Source organism: Montipora capricornis, chromosome 2, assembly GCF_036669925.1.
Source record: "Montipora capricornis isolate CH-2021 chromosome 2, ASM3666992v2, whole genome shotgun sequence".
NCBI classification, from domain to species: Eukaryota; Metazoa; Cnidaria; class Anthozoa; order Scleractinia; family Acroporidae; genus Montipora; species Montipora capricornis.
Window position 1 is genome coordinate 58,051,325 of NC_090884.1, and position 17,007 is coordinate 58,068,331.

Here is a 17,007-nt window from a genome sequence, read left to right on the forward strand (position 1 = left end):
TAATCGTGAACACCACTCCTGCGTGTTTCGCTTGTATTTGCATAAATCAAGTTTGGTCAACAGACGATGTCAACACAACCAAGGGCGTAGCCAGGGGGGGAGGGGGGGGGGGGTCCTGGGGTGCCCGTGACCCCCCCTTTGTAAGCCGTTTTTTACTCAAACAACCTACAATATTCAGGTTGCGAAAACGCGAGTACCCTCTGTTTGACAGAGTGTGACCCCCCCTTTGAAAAATCCTGGCTACGCCCATGAACACAACTTTGCTTTTTTAAGACAACTTTGAATTAACAAGACAAAATGATGAACAAACAGTTTTCCCAGTCAAAACTTTTATTGGAATCAACAATACTTTGCTCTGAGGAGAGAAAACATCTCGATTTTCTTGCGAGCGTCGCCACAAACACGCTGTCTTTTCACATGCTTCGATTCTGTTGAACGCGATCAAGCTCTCGCAAACAGCACGACTTTTCCAATCCAAAAAAACGACGTTACACTATTTCAACTCAAATGGCCGATGAAATAAATCTCAAGAAGAAAATCGACATTCCAAAACACCATTTACCTTCCTGTAGCATCTTCCCTGGTCTCATAAAATCCATTTCAATTCCGCGATTCGGCTTGAATATTTAAGCACAGTTTAGATCGTGTTTTGGAAATCAAAAGCAGTACAAACACGAAACGATCTTTCGTCGCTTTAAAACCTTCAATTCTCCTTTTCCGCTGCTGATTAATCTTTAGGGAGGGCTATATCTTTCTATTTTGAGCTCTGTAGAGGTTCACCCCTATTCTAAGAGGAGGAAAATATGTCTTGGAAAATTAGGATTGATGCGCTCGTGACGGCATTTTCTTCTTAAGTTAGATCGCACGTCAGCTGTCGTCAGCGAGCGTGCACCGATGGGCAAATAGAAATGATCAATTGGCCAATGAGAACGCGCGTTTTATCCAAGTTAGGAGTTATGTTATAACACTTTGTAGGAGGGGGGGGGAAGGAAGGCACTTTGCCGGACTGCTTTATGGCGCAAATGGCAGCCGTGCAGATTACATTCTTGAGTGAATAACAAGAATAACTTACAGGTGCCCCCAGAACAGAATGAGTGAGAGACCACGACACCGTGGACTACGTCCACTACTCTTCTAGAGCAGTGTGTGGGTTCTTTAATGTCCCACACAAGTGATGTAAGACGGGGCCTACTGTTTATCGTCATTATCCGAGAAGACTAGAAAGTTGAACCATTTGCAGATGTCATTAAAAGGTAGCACTTTCTCCTCACTTATTTTAAGACGCTGAGTGTTGACACTTCTGCCGGGACGTGAAGCCACGGCCTCCTGCACCAAAATCCAGTACTCTTCCAGCTGAGCAAACTGGTCCCGGTACTGAACTCGGAAGAGACTATACAAGAAAGACACTGCGGTGATCTCAAATCCAAAGACACTTGTACACTCTCGACGTACTTAAGCTCGTAGACAGTGGTCGAAACAGTTCGACTACCGTTTACAAAAGCGTAACCTTTTCTTGTCGTTTTTTAATTATTTTTTCCTAGCATGCCATTCGTGAAAGGGAAAAAGTTCGACATACAATTTACATTTACCCGGTTGCCAATACAGATGGAACACCGTGCGTGTGAAAACATCGCCAGCCTGTGGCCAGAAATGCGACCCGTTCTTTTTCCGCAAGAGGGAGATGATGAACAGCTGGAAACAATCAACATCAACAGACAATTCCGGTTAGTGCTTCCACGAGAAAGCTAGAACTAAGTGGATGCCGTTTAACCATTTAATTGATTAAACCGTAAAAAGTGTAAAATATTGGAAATTCCACTGAAAGGACCTCGGTACGACCACATGCAGTTCACTCATCCAGTACGCTAAGTGAATTTCTCATGCAGCAGGAAAGTCGCGTCCAACCCAAAACGGTTTATGCATAAAGAACCTTGAATCAAATCTGGAGTGGGCTCAATAATCTTTATGGCCGAATTTTGAAAAGCGTACTATCATATTTTAATATCAACAGCTATTATGACCGGAAACTCAATAGTGAGCAACAACTGGCGGTCCAGAGGATAGTTTCGGGATCGTCTCTCCCTGCTCCTTATCTCGTTTTTGGTCCCCCTGGCACTGGAAAAACTGTTACGTTAGTAGAAGCTATCAAACAGGTTAGTGCTATATCAGTGTTCTTTATTTCCCTTCCATGGTTCCACTTTCTTTGAGTCATTTGCGAATCCGCCGACTTTCTTGTGACTTCACATTAGTCGATCGTTGATACAAAAGATGTGTTACTAGATATCTTGGCGTGCCGCAAAGGCAATGGCATAATTACAAACAGTCAAGCTACGTCAAGCGTGACGAGGAGTTTTGAAAATTGAACTGAGTATTCAAATCTGCGTGCCAGTTTTGAACTTTGCTCTCGAGATTCTGAATTTCCCGTGGATATTTCCTTGATATATCGCAAATAGTTAGCTGTGAACTTTCGTTTTACTATAAAATAAACGGTGTTTGAAAAGTGAAAAGTATTTCAAGCGTTTGATGAATTAGTGTTCAGTTATTGATCATTTTTCGCACCAACTGTCGGAAAATTTTCAAGATTCCATTCAAATCTCGGAAGCTCCAAAGGGGAATTCGGATGTTCATTTCAGTCTCGTGGATACTGCTCACGCGTGATATAGCTCGACTGTAATACGCGAATATACCTCCCCTCTTTAGGGTTTATGAATATGCCACCGTTTTACATTTTCTGAAGGATGACAGGACTATTGTCACTTGAACCTAGCGCCCCCGAGTCCTTCGTGGCTGTCGTTCATCCAAACTGATATTCGGAAGATCATTGATTCCGGTTTCCTGTAAAGAGTTCCAGATTTTTCTCCAATTATGCATAACTCCATAACTCAATAAATCCACCATCTCTCTAACAGTTCGAATTTCCTCTTCAAACCTATCTGTTCTGTAGGACTGTAACCCATCGTTCCTTGCTTATCAATGGTTTTAAGAACTTTTCCGACATTTTCAGTCCAAATGGTATTCGGGACGTATACGTCGTGAACCTAATGTAGTCGCTGGCCCACCTCCAACGAGTCTCCTGGAGTAGTATACAGGTGATGATGCTCAACCGTTATTCTAACAGCTTGGGACCCGGAAGCATTACCCGTATACGACTCCTGGTACTTAATGGGGACGCATTCAAACATCGGAAGGTCATAGCTTCGCCTTCTGTGCTAGTCTCTTTCCCAGCCCAGTGTCCTGCAAATGTCACGCAATCCTTCATCCAACAAGCATTAGTTTCGGTTATTCTAGTAGCTTTTTTTTCTCTGTTCTCTCACAAGTATACCAAAACAGAGTTGAGGTTTCGAGGAATATAATTTACATTTTTTCGTTAAAAACAAAGGGAAATATAAAATATTCCCTCATAAGCTTCAACTCTATTGTTACTTGAATTTCAAAGCCTATTTGGCGCGAGAGGGTTCTTTACAATAGAGCCCTATCTGTGATTGGCTAATACGGGTAAAGTAATGTGGCTAGGATGTGAGCAGCCGTTTCTTTCACTCATATATGCCTTACGCAATCATTGATACTTTTTAGCAAATCTGTTTTAAGGGTGCAAAAATTTTCCTTTTTCTTGCGTCATACACACAGGTGCACCATCTTATAGATTCAAGCATCATTCTTGCCTGTGCGCCTGAAAACAGTGCCGCTGACCTGTTGGTTGAACGCCTGTTAGACCATGTGGACAAAGGGAAGCTATTCCGAATGTACGCAGCATCTAGACCCTGGGACTTCGTACCACAGAAGCTCAAGGTAAAGTTGCTGGTCTGCAGCGCTTCCGAGCAGTCTGCATCGCACATCTGTGCACTTTCCTTGCCCCCAAGTTTGTTTTTGCCATGTCACAGTATTCTTGGCTTGCACTCACGGGATTAGACGGACATGTTGATGTACAAAACAAAGCAATTGTCGCTCGCGTTTTGCATAATAATAAATCCAAACCCAAAAGACATGCTTTTTTGCTGCAAGGATACTCGAAAACCACTCCCTCCCTTTTCTTCTTAAAGTACCTGTCATTAATGATGAAAACTAGTATTCGACTAACATATCCTCCAATCGTGGTAAAACAAGTCGAGGCATTCCCATTCTTTTTGGGAACGTTTGTTTCATAACGATATGTTGTTCAAGGAGATGGGCAAACAGCCCAGCCATGTCCCAACATTGTTTTGGGCGAAGCGGAAACCGTTTAGGCTTTTATAGATTGTGCTAGTAAAAGTGGCATAATATGCTACTAGCAGAGCCCATTTTTTGGCTCAATGACGCTCCAATTATGCTCGTTTTTCCAAATTATGCCACTTTTTCTTAAAATTATTCCTCTTACAAAATCAGCGAAACAAGTCCAAAAATGTATCAAGACCGTGTAGCGAAACGTTTTTGGTGTCACAAGCTCCTCTTCTATTCAATTTGCTTTCTTTAATTGTCTTTAACGGTCTCTGGATATGTTTGCTGGTTCTGGTATGGTGGTCTCGGGGCACGTTATCGGGCGGCGTGGCTCACGGCAGTTTGCAAACTTGCAAATGAGACGGAACTGAGACCAACACCATCTAGCAACTTCCTGTTCCCGTTATCTCGTGCCATACTGCCAGCCTCTTAGGGAGGCCCTCCCTCCGTTACTAAAACGCGAATGGGGCTACAATATTGAAATATTGAAAAAAGAAAGGTCTCATGCTTATCAATACATACCGATTATGCTAGCTGTGCTACTTTTTAAAAATCAGCAAAGCATATGCTAGTTTCCTCAAATTATGCCAGAAATTATGCTAGCACTATCTATAAAAATGGCACTGTCTCTATTGAAATATAACTGCTACTTGGCTAACGCTTGAAAAAACGGAGCCATTCTCGTTACTTGTACATATTGATTGTCTTGAAATAAGATGTCTAATAATATACATGAAAAATGTCTCCATTCTGATTGGCTAAGAGAGCTGCAGTTTTCAGGTAGCACAGTGAAGAAAAGAGTTAATTCAGTGCAAAAAGGCAAACCAGGCATTCTAATTGGTCAGTGATCAGAGAAAACCACAAATAACCAATAACGTGCTAGCCATTTATGGCGCAGTTTTTGCGTTATTACGTGATAAGCGTGCGTTGTTTTTGCTTAATTACGACAGAGAAAGGTAAATTAACCGAAAATTAACCACCATTAGGAAGATTTGTGAGCAGACAATTCGTGCGTTACCCCTTAGTCAGAGAGAAACAAGGCGGCACAGGAAGTGAAAACAGAGTCTATGAGTAGCACCAATACAAGACAAAACCTCAAATTTTTAGCAACATTTTGTTGGTTGAAATCAACAGGACGCTCGGGTAGTGAATTTTGACTCAGTGGGGCATGACGTGTTCTATCCGAGTAAAGAGGAATTGATGACAGAGTATAGAATAATCGTTACTACTCTGGTCACCGCTGGAAGGTAAGTAATACAATTTATGAGAGCGAGTTTGATTTGAATGTCGTGAAAAACAAAAACCAAATAAAATACATCGACTCATCGCAACAGGCGCAAACAGCTTATAGCTTTTTCTTTAGTAATATTGCGCCTTTAAAATTCTGATTTGCTCACGAAATGGGGCTTTTAACAATTATTTCATGAGCGTATAACATGGTAAATAGCCAACGAGGCGCCTAGCGCTGAGTTGGCTGTAACCAGTTTTATATCCAACAGATGCCAATGGAATAATTGTTTTCTTAAATTTTCATTAAATTCTGAACGTTTGGACACTTGGAAATTGCAACACTTGGCAACACTTGACGCAACCAATTTCTATATTAGATTATACGGTTTATTACACGTAACACGAGAATTTTACTCCGTAAAGCTCATTTGCAGAAATATATACGCTTTATTTTCACATGTAAAAAAAGCCTATAAAGCCAATCAGAATGGCATACAGCTGTTTCACGTGTGGAAGTATAACCAATCAACGATAGCGTAAAGGCCTTTCCGAGCAAAATCGTGCATAGCTTTTCAGATTTGGCGGCTTTTTTGGGGGCGCCTCATCCAAAATTTTCCTGCGAAAATGGCGAAGGCGGAGGAAAGCTCTAGATTTGTGTCGGTTGGTTGCTCCCTAGACGTTGTACGGCAGCAAGAAAACAAGAACACATTAAGCAGAGAGATGTCTCGTTGCTCAAAAAAATGTTAGTTTCAAGGCACGAGCTGAGAGAGATTGAAAATATTGATGCAAGAGATCTCAACGTGTTAATCGCCAATTTTCTGCTTCAAGTTCGAAAGAAAGACGGAGAACAATACGAACCCGCATCGCCCAGGCCTTTTGTTTCAAGCTTTGATCGTGTGTAAGAAAAAAGACTAGTCCTCAACCATTGAGGAAGGAAAGGAGTTCCGAAAGACTAAAAAAGTGTTAGCCGCAAAGCAAAAGCTAGGGTCAAATTTGCATTTGGTTCTATTGTTAGTGAGTTTTTGTTTCTAATTTGCGTTAAGAAAACTATAATTTCAATGAAAATTATCGTCTTACATGTAATAAACAGGTCACGTCATAGAAAGCGCTTTGTACGGGGTTATATATATTCACTCGTTGTTTGTGTCAAAAGCCTTCACTCGATCGTACCTCGCTCTTTTGGGTTTTCACACAGACTACTCGTGAATACATACTAGTTATGCAACGCTTTCGAGTGGTATACCATGGAATATCCCACGAATCACCTGTGTTTTCTCGGTATACAAGCGAGCCTCAAGGCGAGTGTGTATACTAAGGAAATAAAATTGACGAGTGGGATGTGCCATGGTATACCACTCGAAAGCGTTGCATAACTATTTTATACCATGCCATCGAAAATACAGCAGCCAACACAATCAATGCGTTGCTTGATGGTAAGATTTGGTGGAATACCGACAAATATACAACGGCTTTCCTGCATTGTGATTGGCTGTATTTTTCATGGCATGGTATAAAACCCCGTACGCCGCACTTTCTATGACGTAAACTATATATATGAGCTGATAACCGAGATTGAATGAACCAATTAGAAAGCTAGAAACCCAATATCCCAGGTCGAAAATTTAATAACAGCGAATATGCCATATGATCGTGCCAAATGCTGCCAAGCTGAAAAATTTGTGGCGGAAAGCGAAATTTCCGAGAATCTTAACGTTCAAAAGTTCTTAAAGGTTCTGAGATAAAACTTTATTGTACCATTCGCGCTTGTTGGATATGAGATGGTTATAGGTAATTTACTATCTTATGTCCAACATTATAAAATACTTAAAATAGTACGCGCACTCTCATTGGTCAATAGCTGTGTTTAGATGAGAGTATTCTGGACAGTTATGCAAACCCTCGAATTCTCGAATTCTCGACACCCTCGTGTCTCGAATTCTCCCAACTCCTCCTTGTGTTTAGATGAGGCTATGTAAACACGGAAAATGTCCTCCATTGCTTAAAGAGCGAATGGAATAATTGATAAATATCCCCTGGGGAGCAGGGTTTACACTTTGTTGAAAGCACTCGCCTTCGAACAATATGGCCGAGGTTCGATTGCCTCCCTTGGCTTCACATGTGGGTCGACTTTGTTGGTTCTCTACTCTTCTCCGACAAGTTTTCCTCCGGTTACTCCGGTTTTTCCCGCTCATTAAAATTTAACATTCCATTTGTTTACAGTTGTAGCTTTTTTTTTCACAACATTGTTGATTATTGGAAACCAAAACGTTGATTTTTGGCGGCTATTTAAGACCAGAGTAGGGCAATGAACCAATCAGAGTTTGAGGCAATTACAAGTAGCTTATTTAAAGAGCGGGAAAATGCGCCTGGGCTAATCACAATTTTCATTGGTTGAAAAACTGGCTGAAGATTTTTGATCCAATCACTAAAGCTTGATTTACACGTACGTCGCAAATGCAAACGCAAAGAAATACACGTGTGAACTACCCCAACGTAAATGCAAACGCAAACGCAAGCGCGATGCAAGAAATGGACGAATTTTTCATTTTCTTGCGTTTTCATTTCACACGTGTGAACCGGGGAAACGCAAACGCAAACGCAAGGTGAAAAAAGACACAGGTTCCTTCTCGTCCATCATCTTGGAAAGAGGACTTGAACTGCGCCTGCGTGTCTTACTTCCCTTGCGTTTGCAGTGGACGTGTGAGCTTCGTTTGCGTTTGCATTTGTATTTGCATTTGCATTTGCGTCGTATGTGTGAACCAAGCGAAGCAATGCAAAACCAAAGAATTTGCATTATCCTTTTCTCAGTCATACAAAAACTGCTCCATACAACCACTAGAATCGATTGCAAGGATTTGTAAAAGGTCAGAAGTACTTGGCCCGATAGCGGAAGGTGGTTCCTGGCCCACGAATCTTGAGCCAAACGTATGGGTCGTTCAATCTCATTACAGAAGGCAAATTCCATTGAACGTTTGAGACGAATGGAAACGACGCATACGAGAGTGCAAGTTGTACTTAGGGAATGCGCTGATTCTTTCCTGGAAGGTGAATCTGTCTCACATCTGGAAAGATCATAGCTTCAGAGAGTATTTGCAAATCTTTTCGGTATAATCGTAAAAGAATATCAATTTGATTTTTCAGGCTGGTATCAGCGGATTTTCCTCGCAACCATTTCACGCACATCTTTATCGACGAAGCTGGTCATGCGACCGAGCCGGAATGTATCATCCCTGTTGCGAATCTTCTGGATCCCGCAAGTGGACAGCTGGTGCTTGCAGGAGACCCCAAACAACTTGGACCCATTATCAGGTCCCCAATCTCGCAGGAACACGGGCTCGGTACGAGACAGTGTTATTAAGCTGTATAGTGGTAAAAGCTATCTCCGGGAGATACCTTAAAATATCCGAAAAAATAGGTCTCTTGCGGAGCCGCTTATAGACCGATTCGGCTAATTCAATGTTGTACCCAATTAAAATCCTTTGGGAATAAAACGTTTTGTTCCAAGTATGTCGATATCATTTGTGAATGCTACGTTACCGTGCAAACGCAACACACAAAGAACCTTAATCCGAGAGATTTCAATTGGGCACAACATTGAAATAGCCGAATCGGTCTATTAAGCTATAGCCGTCTTAGAGGAGGTCTATTTCATTTGATGTCATGTTTTAATTTATCCCGTGAGAGCTGTTAATCTGGCTTGTAATGTGTGGGAATATGTGGGATATTTTATATTTAAACTGCAGAATTTTAATTGCTTCAAAAGAATGAAAATAGAAACTCGCAATTGCCCAGCTCCTAGAGAGAGAGCAGTTTGCAGCGCAAATTACGCGGTGATGAGTTCGATTTGATTCACTTTCAAACCTACTATAGATTTCTTTAGGCTTCCTACCATTTGGAATGACCATTCTCTTGAAGTGACTTCTTATCCCTAATTCACATGTATGATGACAGTCCATATATTGCCTGTCATGAAACTTCTTCATGAAAATCAACTAAGCTCATATGGTGACCGTGTCAACTTTATGGAGGATACACTCTCGCTTGGCTGAAAGTTGACTTGGTCTTTGTAGCATTTTGTGTAGTAATCTAGAGGTTTCTGCTCGATTAACTCTCTCACAATAAAACTTAAATACCATTTGTATATATATTTCCCAGAAACCTCGCTTCTTGAACGGTTGATGACGACTTGCAGCAGTTACTCACGTAACTCCATAGGCAGTTACGATTCTAAACTGCTAACGAAACTCTTGAATAACTACCGGTCACACCGAGCAATCATCGAGATTCCCAAGCAAATGTTTTATGACAATGAACTGAATGAATGTGCAGGAGATTTCAGGTAAGTTGGTATGCATTGAGACACAGGTGTCGCGGAAAAGACTACCTGAAAGCCGAAAGAGCCAAATTTCACAAGGAATTTTCCCTAAATCTAGCATCTTTTGTCCGGGATTTTCTCAAGTCAGATATGCTAGAATCTCTCAGTTCTAAGGAATGAAATGTTAAGAGGCTTGAAAGTTTCAATTTTCTCTATTCTCACACAGAAATTTTACTGTGATCTAAACATGAACTGTATATGAAAATGAATGTAGGGGTTTTTGTACACGGCTAGAGAGTGTTCACCCACCTGAGAGACCTTAAACAACGAGAACGCGAAACTCGTGATGTTTTCAAAGTCGCCTGTAGGGGCGTCCAGTTTTTGACAACTTCCAAAACATCACTCGTACCTATCAATTTCGAATTACTGGAGATGCGATTCCCTGTACAGATGGGTGTAGCAGTGCACTGAAATTATGAGTATTTGACGATCTTGTTTATATAAGGAATGTAATGCTCGACTGGGAAGAGCTGCCAAACAAGACCTTTCCAATCATCTTCCATCCCGTTTACGGCAAAGATGAAAGGGAAGCAAACAGTCCCTCCTTTTTTAACGTGGCTGAAGTGGACACCATTGAACGATACCTGAAGAAGCTGTTAGATGACAATGTGAGAAGCAGAAGATTAAAACACGTGAAACCAGAAATGATTGGGGTGATCTCTCCTTACAAGAGACAAGTAAGCCACAAACATGTCTGAAGTATCAGCCATCTCCTTACTGCAGACCACTAGGGGGTTCCCAACCCGTGAAGAGCGATGGAGCAAGAAGATGGCTGACACCGTTTTTTGTACCAGACATTAAAATAAGTGTGCCAAACGAACCTGATTAAACAGTTGTTTATTGAAGTCAGCGTTGTAGAGTCGTAATAGGGAGTTATTGCAACAGTCGCAGATACGAATACTGCAAAGGGAACACAACAAAAACAAGAATAGGTTGCTTGAACGAGAAAAATACAGTTATCGGGCTACACGCGTGGGGCACGCGTTTTAGTACATTTTTAGGCCACATCGCTGCCCAAACAACAACGTAAAATGACCAAATTGAAGGTCTTGATAACAGCAAGCATACAGCAGTGAAACGCTCATTCATTTCTTTTAATCCGTGACCACCGGAGCGTAACGCAACAATGTTGGATCCGTTTGCACAGCTCTTCCAACATTGTTGGGGTCACGCACACACATTACATATCTGGTCTCCTTGGAGATAGCAACGCATTGACACATTAAAACAATTTACAAAGTTTTATGGGTCGTATCCTTCCCATGATACACTGCATTCCTTACATTGTTGGGAGTTGTTGCGTCTGTTTGCACGTGGCTTAAGGAGGGTGAGGAGATGTAGACTTTTGAATGAAAAGAGGCACAGCATAAAGCTTTGCAAAGGGCCGGTCTCGAAGGATAGTGTACGATGCGTAATTCAGAAAAGAACGTAAAGAATGAAAGAGAACTTTAAATATGGTTGTTTAACATTGTTGTTTTTTAATGTGGTCGAGAACTTAGCTAAAATATAAAACGCACTGCATTTGTGTAACCATTTTCCCATTGACAAGTCCGGCATTGAAAATCGGAGGCGGTCCCGTTTGATTACGTAAGAGGCTAGTGTGCATGGTACTAACAAAATAAATCTAGGCTCGGGGAAAGAGATTGCTAATTGGCACATATGATTTTCCGACAAAGCGCCAGTGCAATTTGGGTTTCAGGACAAACTTACAGCACCACTGACGCATTAATCCCCTTCTTGGTCAGGTTCAAAAGATCCAAAAGATGATTGAGAAAAGGAGGTTTTTAAAAGGCATCAAAGTTGGAAGCGTGGAAGAGTTTCAAGGGCAAGAAAGGCGAATTATCATTTTGTCAACTGTTCGAAGTACCAAGAAAGAGTTTCTGGAGATGGACAAAGATTTCCATCTTGGATTCTTGCATAATCCCAAGGTAAACGTATCGCAAAAAGAAACCACTTACTGAAAATCAGATTTATCATAGTGGGATGTACATGTATATTTTTATCACTTGGCCGACACTAGTCTTCCTTTAAAAGTCATGATTTTGCATTCGCAGATACGTCAGACACCCTAAAAACGCTCAATCGGACTGAAGAGAGTGCTTGGATCTCCTAGGCTCTGAAATGACATTTGTACATACTTGTTAATGACTATTTAGGAGGCGTGTTGTTCATTTCTTTGCTTTTTCTCCGATCCGGTGGACCAGAGAATCTTTGCCCACCCGGTGTTATGCTTAAACTGGCCACGAAAGTAACTGGCTGTATACTGATCAAGTGACTTCTTAGGTTCTGGCTGTTTGATTTACTCCATACTTCTCGCGATGAAAACACCCTGTAGAAATGTTGAGAATTACTCCGGCACAAGCCTCATGAACTAGCTTTTTTTTTGGTGCTTGTTTACATCAGAGTTGAAAGTTCTTGGATACCTTGATCCTGCATTTGAGACCTGCACTTTAACCGTGCTTTGTCATTTTAACTCATTTTAGAGATTCAATGTCGCTATCACTCGAGCCCAGGCGCTATTGATTTTGATAGGGAATCCAGACATGCTTTCCCTGGACGAAAACTGGATGAGGTTGGTAGACACGTCTTCTATTTAATTAATAATTAACAACTATTCACCAAAAGTGGGTGAATAACTGTTTTAGTATATACTAAAACAGTGAGATCATTTAGCGCAAAAAGATGATTGTAACTCATTTATTCGTGCAACGATTACACTATTCTCGGGCGCAAGTCCCGCTCGAGTTGCTCGGAGGTGAATATTTAACTATTCACCGAAGTGGAGGTGGCTAGCGGTGGATATTTATCCAAAGCTAGCCACCGACACTGGGGGAAATAGTTGTTTTAGTATATACTAAAACAGTGAGATAATATACAGCACAAAAAAATTAATTTGGATGTTTTCTTCACGTGTCACGGATGCAAATCGGGACGCCATTTTTTCCCGAGTTGCTCGGAGGTAATATACAGGAGACAGGAACATATACCGTGCATTTTTATCTTTCGACACACCCATCCGAAAAATTGGTTTTTGCCCTGAGCGGGACTCGAACCCTCCCTGATTACTAGTCGGGCATGCTAAGCCACTACACCATCAAGGCTACCACGCTGGCAACGCAGCAGATTAATGAGGCGACTTAGCAGCGTGAGGATCCCTAGGGCCCAACTTTCCATCACTTGAGTGTGTATCCTTGCCTCTAAAACCCCAGACAGGGTTTAGAACACATGAAAGTTAGAAATTTCGAGGCAAATGAAAGTTATAGACAATATACAGGAGACAGCAACACATACCGTGCATTTTTACCTTTCGACACACCCATCCAAAAAATTGGTTTTTGCCCTGAGCGGGACTCGAACCCACGCCCCCTTGATTACTAGTCGGGCATGCTAAGCCGCTACAGGCGTGGGTTCGATTCCCGCTCAGGGCAAAAACCAATTTTTCGGATGGGCGTGTCGAAAGGTAAAAATGCACGATATGTGATCCTGTCTCCTGTATATTGTCTATACCTTTCATTTGCCTCGAAATTTCTAACTTTCATGCTCGGAGGTAAATAGCACAGGATATTCGGAGTTTGACGAGCCGATCAGCACGCGAGTTCAACGATATCCACTCTTTTAGTATATACTAACAAAGGATATTCGGAGTATGAGTAGCTAATCAGAATGCTCCTTCAACGCTGTCCATCGTTTTAGTAAATACTAATTAACAGTTAGACCCGTAGCCCGTAAGGGATACGGGTCAATAGCCCATGAGGCGAAGCCGAATGGACTGTTGACCCGTGGCCCTTGAAAGCGAAGGGTCTAATTGTTTTAGTATCACCCAACTAGTTGGACAGAAAAGGCAATAATAGAGTTAGCAAATGCAAGTTGAAGAAATATTTATTTGGGAATAAAACGAAAGAAGCGTCACGCTTTTCGCTACTCGAGGACTATTACTAATAGTCCTCTAGTAGCGTATCCAATCAAAATGCAGCATTTGCATTAGTCCACTAGTTGGGTGATACTATACGAGTTACCACTGGTTTTCAAGAAATTCCAACTGCCTATGATGCTTCAACGCCACCAATCATGAACGATTAAGCCTGGTGGTTTTCAGTGGACCCAAAGCACAAGAGATTCGCGTTTATGCTTGCGCTTTTGTGCTCGCGTCGCCAGAGAAAACCAGGCTTTGCGGAACTGGCCAAAATAACGGGTATATAAACAATGTAATTCCTCAACTTCTCCACTGACATAAATGGAAACGTCTATGCTTAGCTGATAAGTGTCTTTGTTTTACTTTGTGCTGCCTCTGACCATACATCTGCATCTTTGTCGCTTGTAATTTTTGGCTTGCACTCACGTGATTAGACGTCCATGTTGGTGTACAAAACAAAAGCAAAATGTCGCTCGCGTTTCGCATAACAAAAAGTGACGTTCGAATCTCGGGTATACTTTCAAATACCGGACCAAAATGATGAGGCTTTGTTGATTAGGCATTGTTATGTTCGCTTTGTTCTTCTGTTTTATGGACGTTAATTATTCCTTGATTTGATGTATGAAAGACAAGCCCAAATCTCTGAACTATGACTCGAGCGCACCTTAGTAATACTAATCTCTGATTATTTTTCTAACATGTAAGCCGTTGGTTTTAATCCGAGCAGAGCGTCTTTTCTTTTCAACCACTGCTGGTTTTTCATAAGTCCATTTGTCGTCCTTCGTCATGATTTGTCATAATCTCTCTCTATTCTCGTTTACCCTAAGCAACCGCAAGGGAAATGTTTTGTTTGCATAACAACTCTTAATCTACGATTTAGGTTTCTGGAGTACTGCCATAAAAATCGCGCCTGTGTTGACGTCGAAAGAAAAGGCACGGTAGAGGACATTGCAGAAACTCTAAGAAGACTTAACCTCATGTCTGCGGAATCATCAGGTATTGAAAATAACGTTATCACGGGCCTTATTCTTTGTCATATTATAGCCGTTATGTAACTTCACGATCGATTTGGTCTTGCACTACTACGCTTTGTGATCTACTTAAAACTCTTGCGTCACACTGTCAGCTAACCAGTCGAGACAAGATCCATTTTGACTTACTTGTGTGCACGCGCTTCCCTCTGAGAGGCGGCCGCATCAGTCTGCCTGCGTCAATGATTGGTTTCATTAGGGCTGGCTCACGCAGGCGACGCAAATGCAAACCCAAATCAGTAGATGTAAGCGACTTTCAGACTTCCTCCCCAAACACAAGGAAAGTAAGGTACGTGGACGCAGTTAAAGTATTTTTCAAGATGGTCGACGAGAGTGAAGTTTTTGTATACAAGGTGCTTAATTTTAAGAGACGTACGAAAAAGATGTCTCCAGGAGTCGAAAAGCAGAGTTTGGAATGTATAGGTTGGACCAATATTTCGACAAAGGAAACGTCAAGGAGATTTTCACAACTTGGTTCGCGAGTTCTTTTTCCAGGCGAGAGTTTTTTCCCCTTCAATGTCATCTTTGAATTCTGCACATTTGTTATCATAACAAAGCAGGGGAGCAGGGGTAGCGCCTTCCACCAATGTGGCCCGGGTTCGATTCCCGTTCGCGGGGCCCGTTTCTCGAAAGTCAGGAAACTTTACAGGCCATTTTCGGGCGTCACAATTCCCTTTGCATCTCAAAAACGGGGATGATTTAAGTCGTCAAACTTTACAGTGATTTTTCTTTCTGTTACCTTGGAAACACTTTAAAAGATCGGCTTTCCGTAACAAGCGGTTGGCAATTTCCACAAACGGCTTTTCGGGCCCGAAAAGTTTTCGGGACTTTCGAGAAAAGGGGCCCCGGCGTCGTATGCGGGTTGAGTTTGTTGTTGGTTCTCTCCTTGCTCCGAGAGGTTTTTCTCCGAGTTCTCCGGTTTCCCCCCTCCTCAAAATCCAACACTGCCAAATTCCATTCAATCCGGAATGCTCCTGAGCGCTCTTAAGGTGTTCCGTGGGTAACAAGTTACATTTTTAGCGTAAACCACCGGGTAAACTTTAAATGCCAAGCAAAAGCAATCACAACAGGTGTCTGTCTGAGTCGTGGTTGGTATGACAACACTCTCAACCATCAGCGCCATCTTTTATTTTCGCGCCTGTATTCACGATGTCACGAAATCTAGTTGCGCAAAGCAATCACGCATATGGAAAACAGAACGCAAACACAATCGAAAGTGACAGTGTTTGCGACTGTTAATGTTTGTGACGTTGTTACGTGTACATGGACAACAGGCTAAATTTACATTTGCGCTGATTGTCTGCGTTTGTGGCAGTTTGCCAAAGTAATCACTCTATTTTATCGATTTTAGCTGTACCTACTAGAGCGGTTTAAGAGCGTTCTACAACCAAACAGAATATCCGAGACTTGTGTCCATCCGATATAATTTCGTCCGTTGCTGGGCCAGAATTTAAAAGAACATCAAGATAATAAGCTCAATATTAAAAACTGCGGAGTGATTACTCTAATAGGCAGGCAATTAGCGACAACATGAGGTCCCTTTGATTCCGTAAAATGGGGACTGACTCGTACAAGGTCCGGCTTTTGACCACCAATTTGTGCAGTAGATACATACACGCATTGCGTACCTATTTTTGCCAAAGTGTGGGATGTCTAAAGTCCTTGAAAAGCCCTGGACTTCAAGGGCGCTTGAAAAGCCCTTGAAAAAAAGTATTTGGTGGAAAACTGTTTGAAAACTCCTTGAATTTTTGCTTGGGTGAAGATTGTTGAGATTGCACCATGCAAAGTTAAGGAAACATTTCAAAAATTGAGCCCAAAGTTGACTAGTGGGAGAAGATTAAATGCAAAAAATAAAATGTTCGCAGGACATGGGAAAGAATATCAAGGTAGGCTTTTTCAGCAAAAAAAAAAACACTGCAACACGATGTATGGAAAATCTTCTTACAAAGATTCCTTGAAAATTCAATTTCTTGTTCTTAAAAACTCCTTGAATACTCCTTGAATTTTATATACAAAATCCAGCACGAACTCTGTATTATGGTAACCTATTACCTCGCAATATTGAGGGCATTTTTTTTAGTTTTGAGCTTTTTGTTTCTTTACATAGTACCATAACATAGATGTTTGGTTATACAGAGTTGTGGGGTCAATCCTCCTAAATAGCACTGTTTCTCGAAAGTCTTGTAACCAGTTTGAGCCACCTTTATACAAATCTTGTTAATCGCAAAGTGCCTGTCGAATAAGAATACATGTATATCGCCTGA

At 41.6% G+C, this 17,007-nt stretch overlaps 1 protein-coding gene across 12 annotated transcripts in view; it reads left to right on the top strand.

Annotated features, from left to right (window-relative positions):
• LOC138028979 (putative helicase mov-10-B.1) overlaps window positions 1–17,007 on the top strand; it is a 128,789-nt gene that overhangs the window by 110,265 nt on the left and 1,517 nt on the right. For 11 of the 12 annotated variants that reach the window (XM_068876668.1, XM_068876639.1, XM_068876681.1 and 8 more), the window contains 10 exons: window positions 1,542–1,724; window positions 2,012–2,153; window positions 3,628–3,789; window positions 5,329–5,441; window positions 8,566–8,762; window positions 9,580–9,763; window positions 10,245–10,476; window positions 11,545–11,727; window positions 12,283–12,371; window positions 14,593–14,708. In XM_068876668.1, the coding sequence (XP_068732769.1) occupies window positions 1,542–1,724; window positions 2,012–2,153; window positions 3,628–3,789; window positions 5,329–5,441; window positions 8,566–8,762; window positions 9,580–9,763; window positions 10,245–10,476; window positions 11,545–11,727; window positions 12,283–12,371; window positions 14,593–14,708 (1,601 nt within the window). Of the gene's footprint in view, window positions 1–1,541; window positions 1,725–2,011; window positions 2,154–3,627; window positions 3,790–5,328; window positions 5,442–8,565; window positions 8,763–9,579; window positions 9,764–10,244; window positions 10,477–11,544; window positions 11,728–12,282; window positions 12,389–12,566; window positions 12,989–14,592; window positions 14,709–17,007 lie in introns of those variants that run through there. The other variant, XM_068876718.1, reaches the window with a different exon arrangement.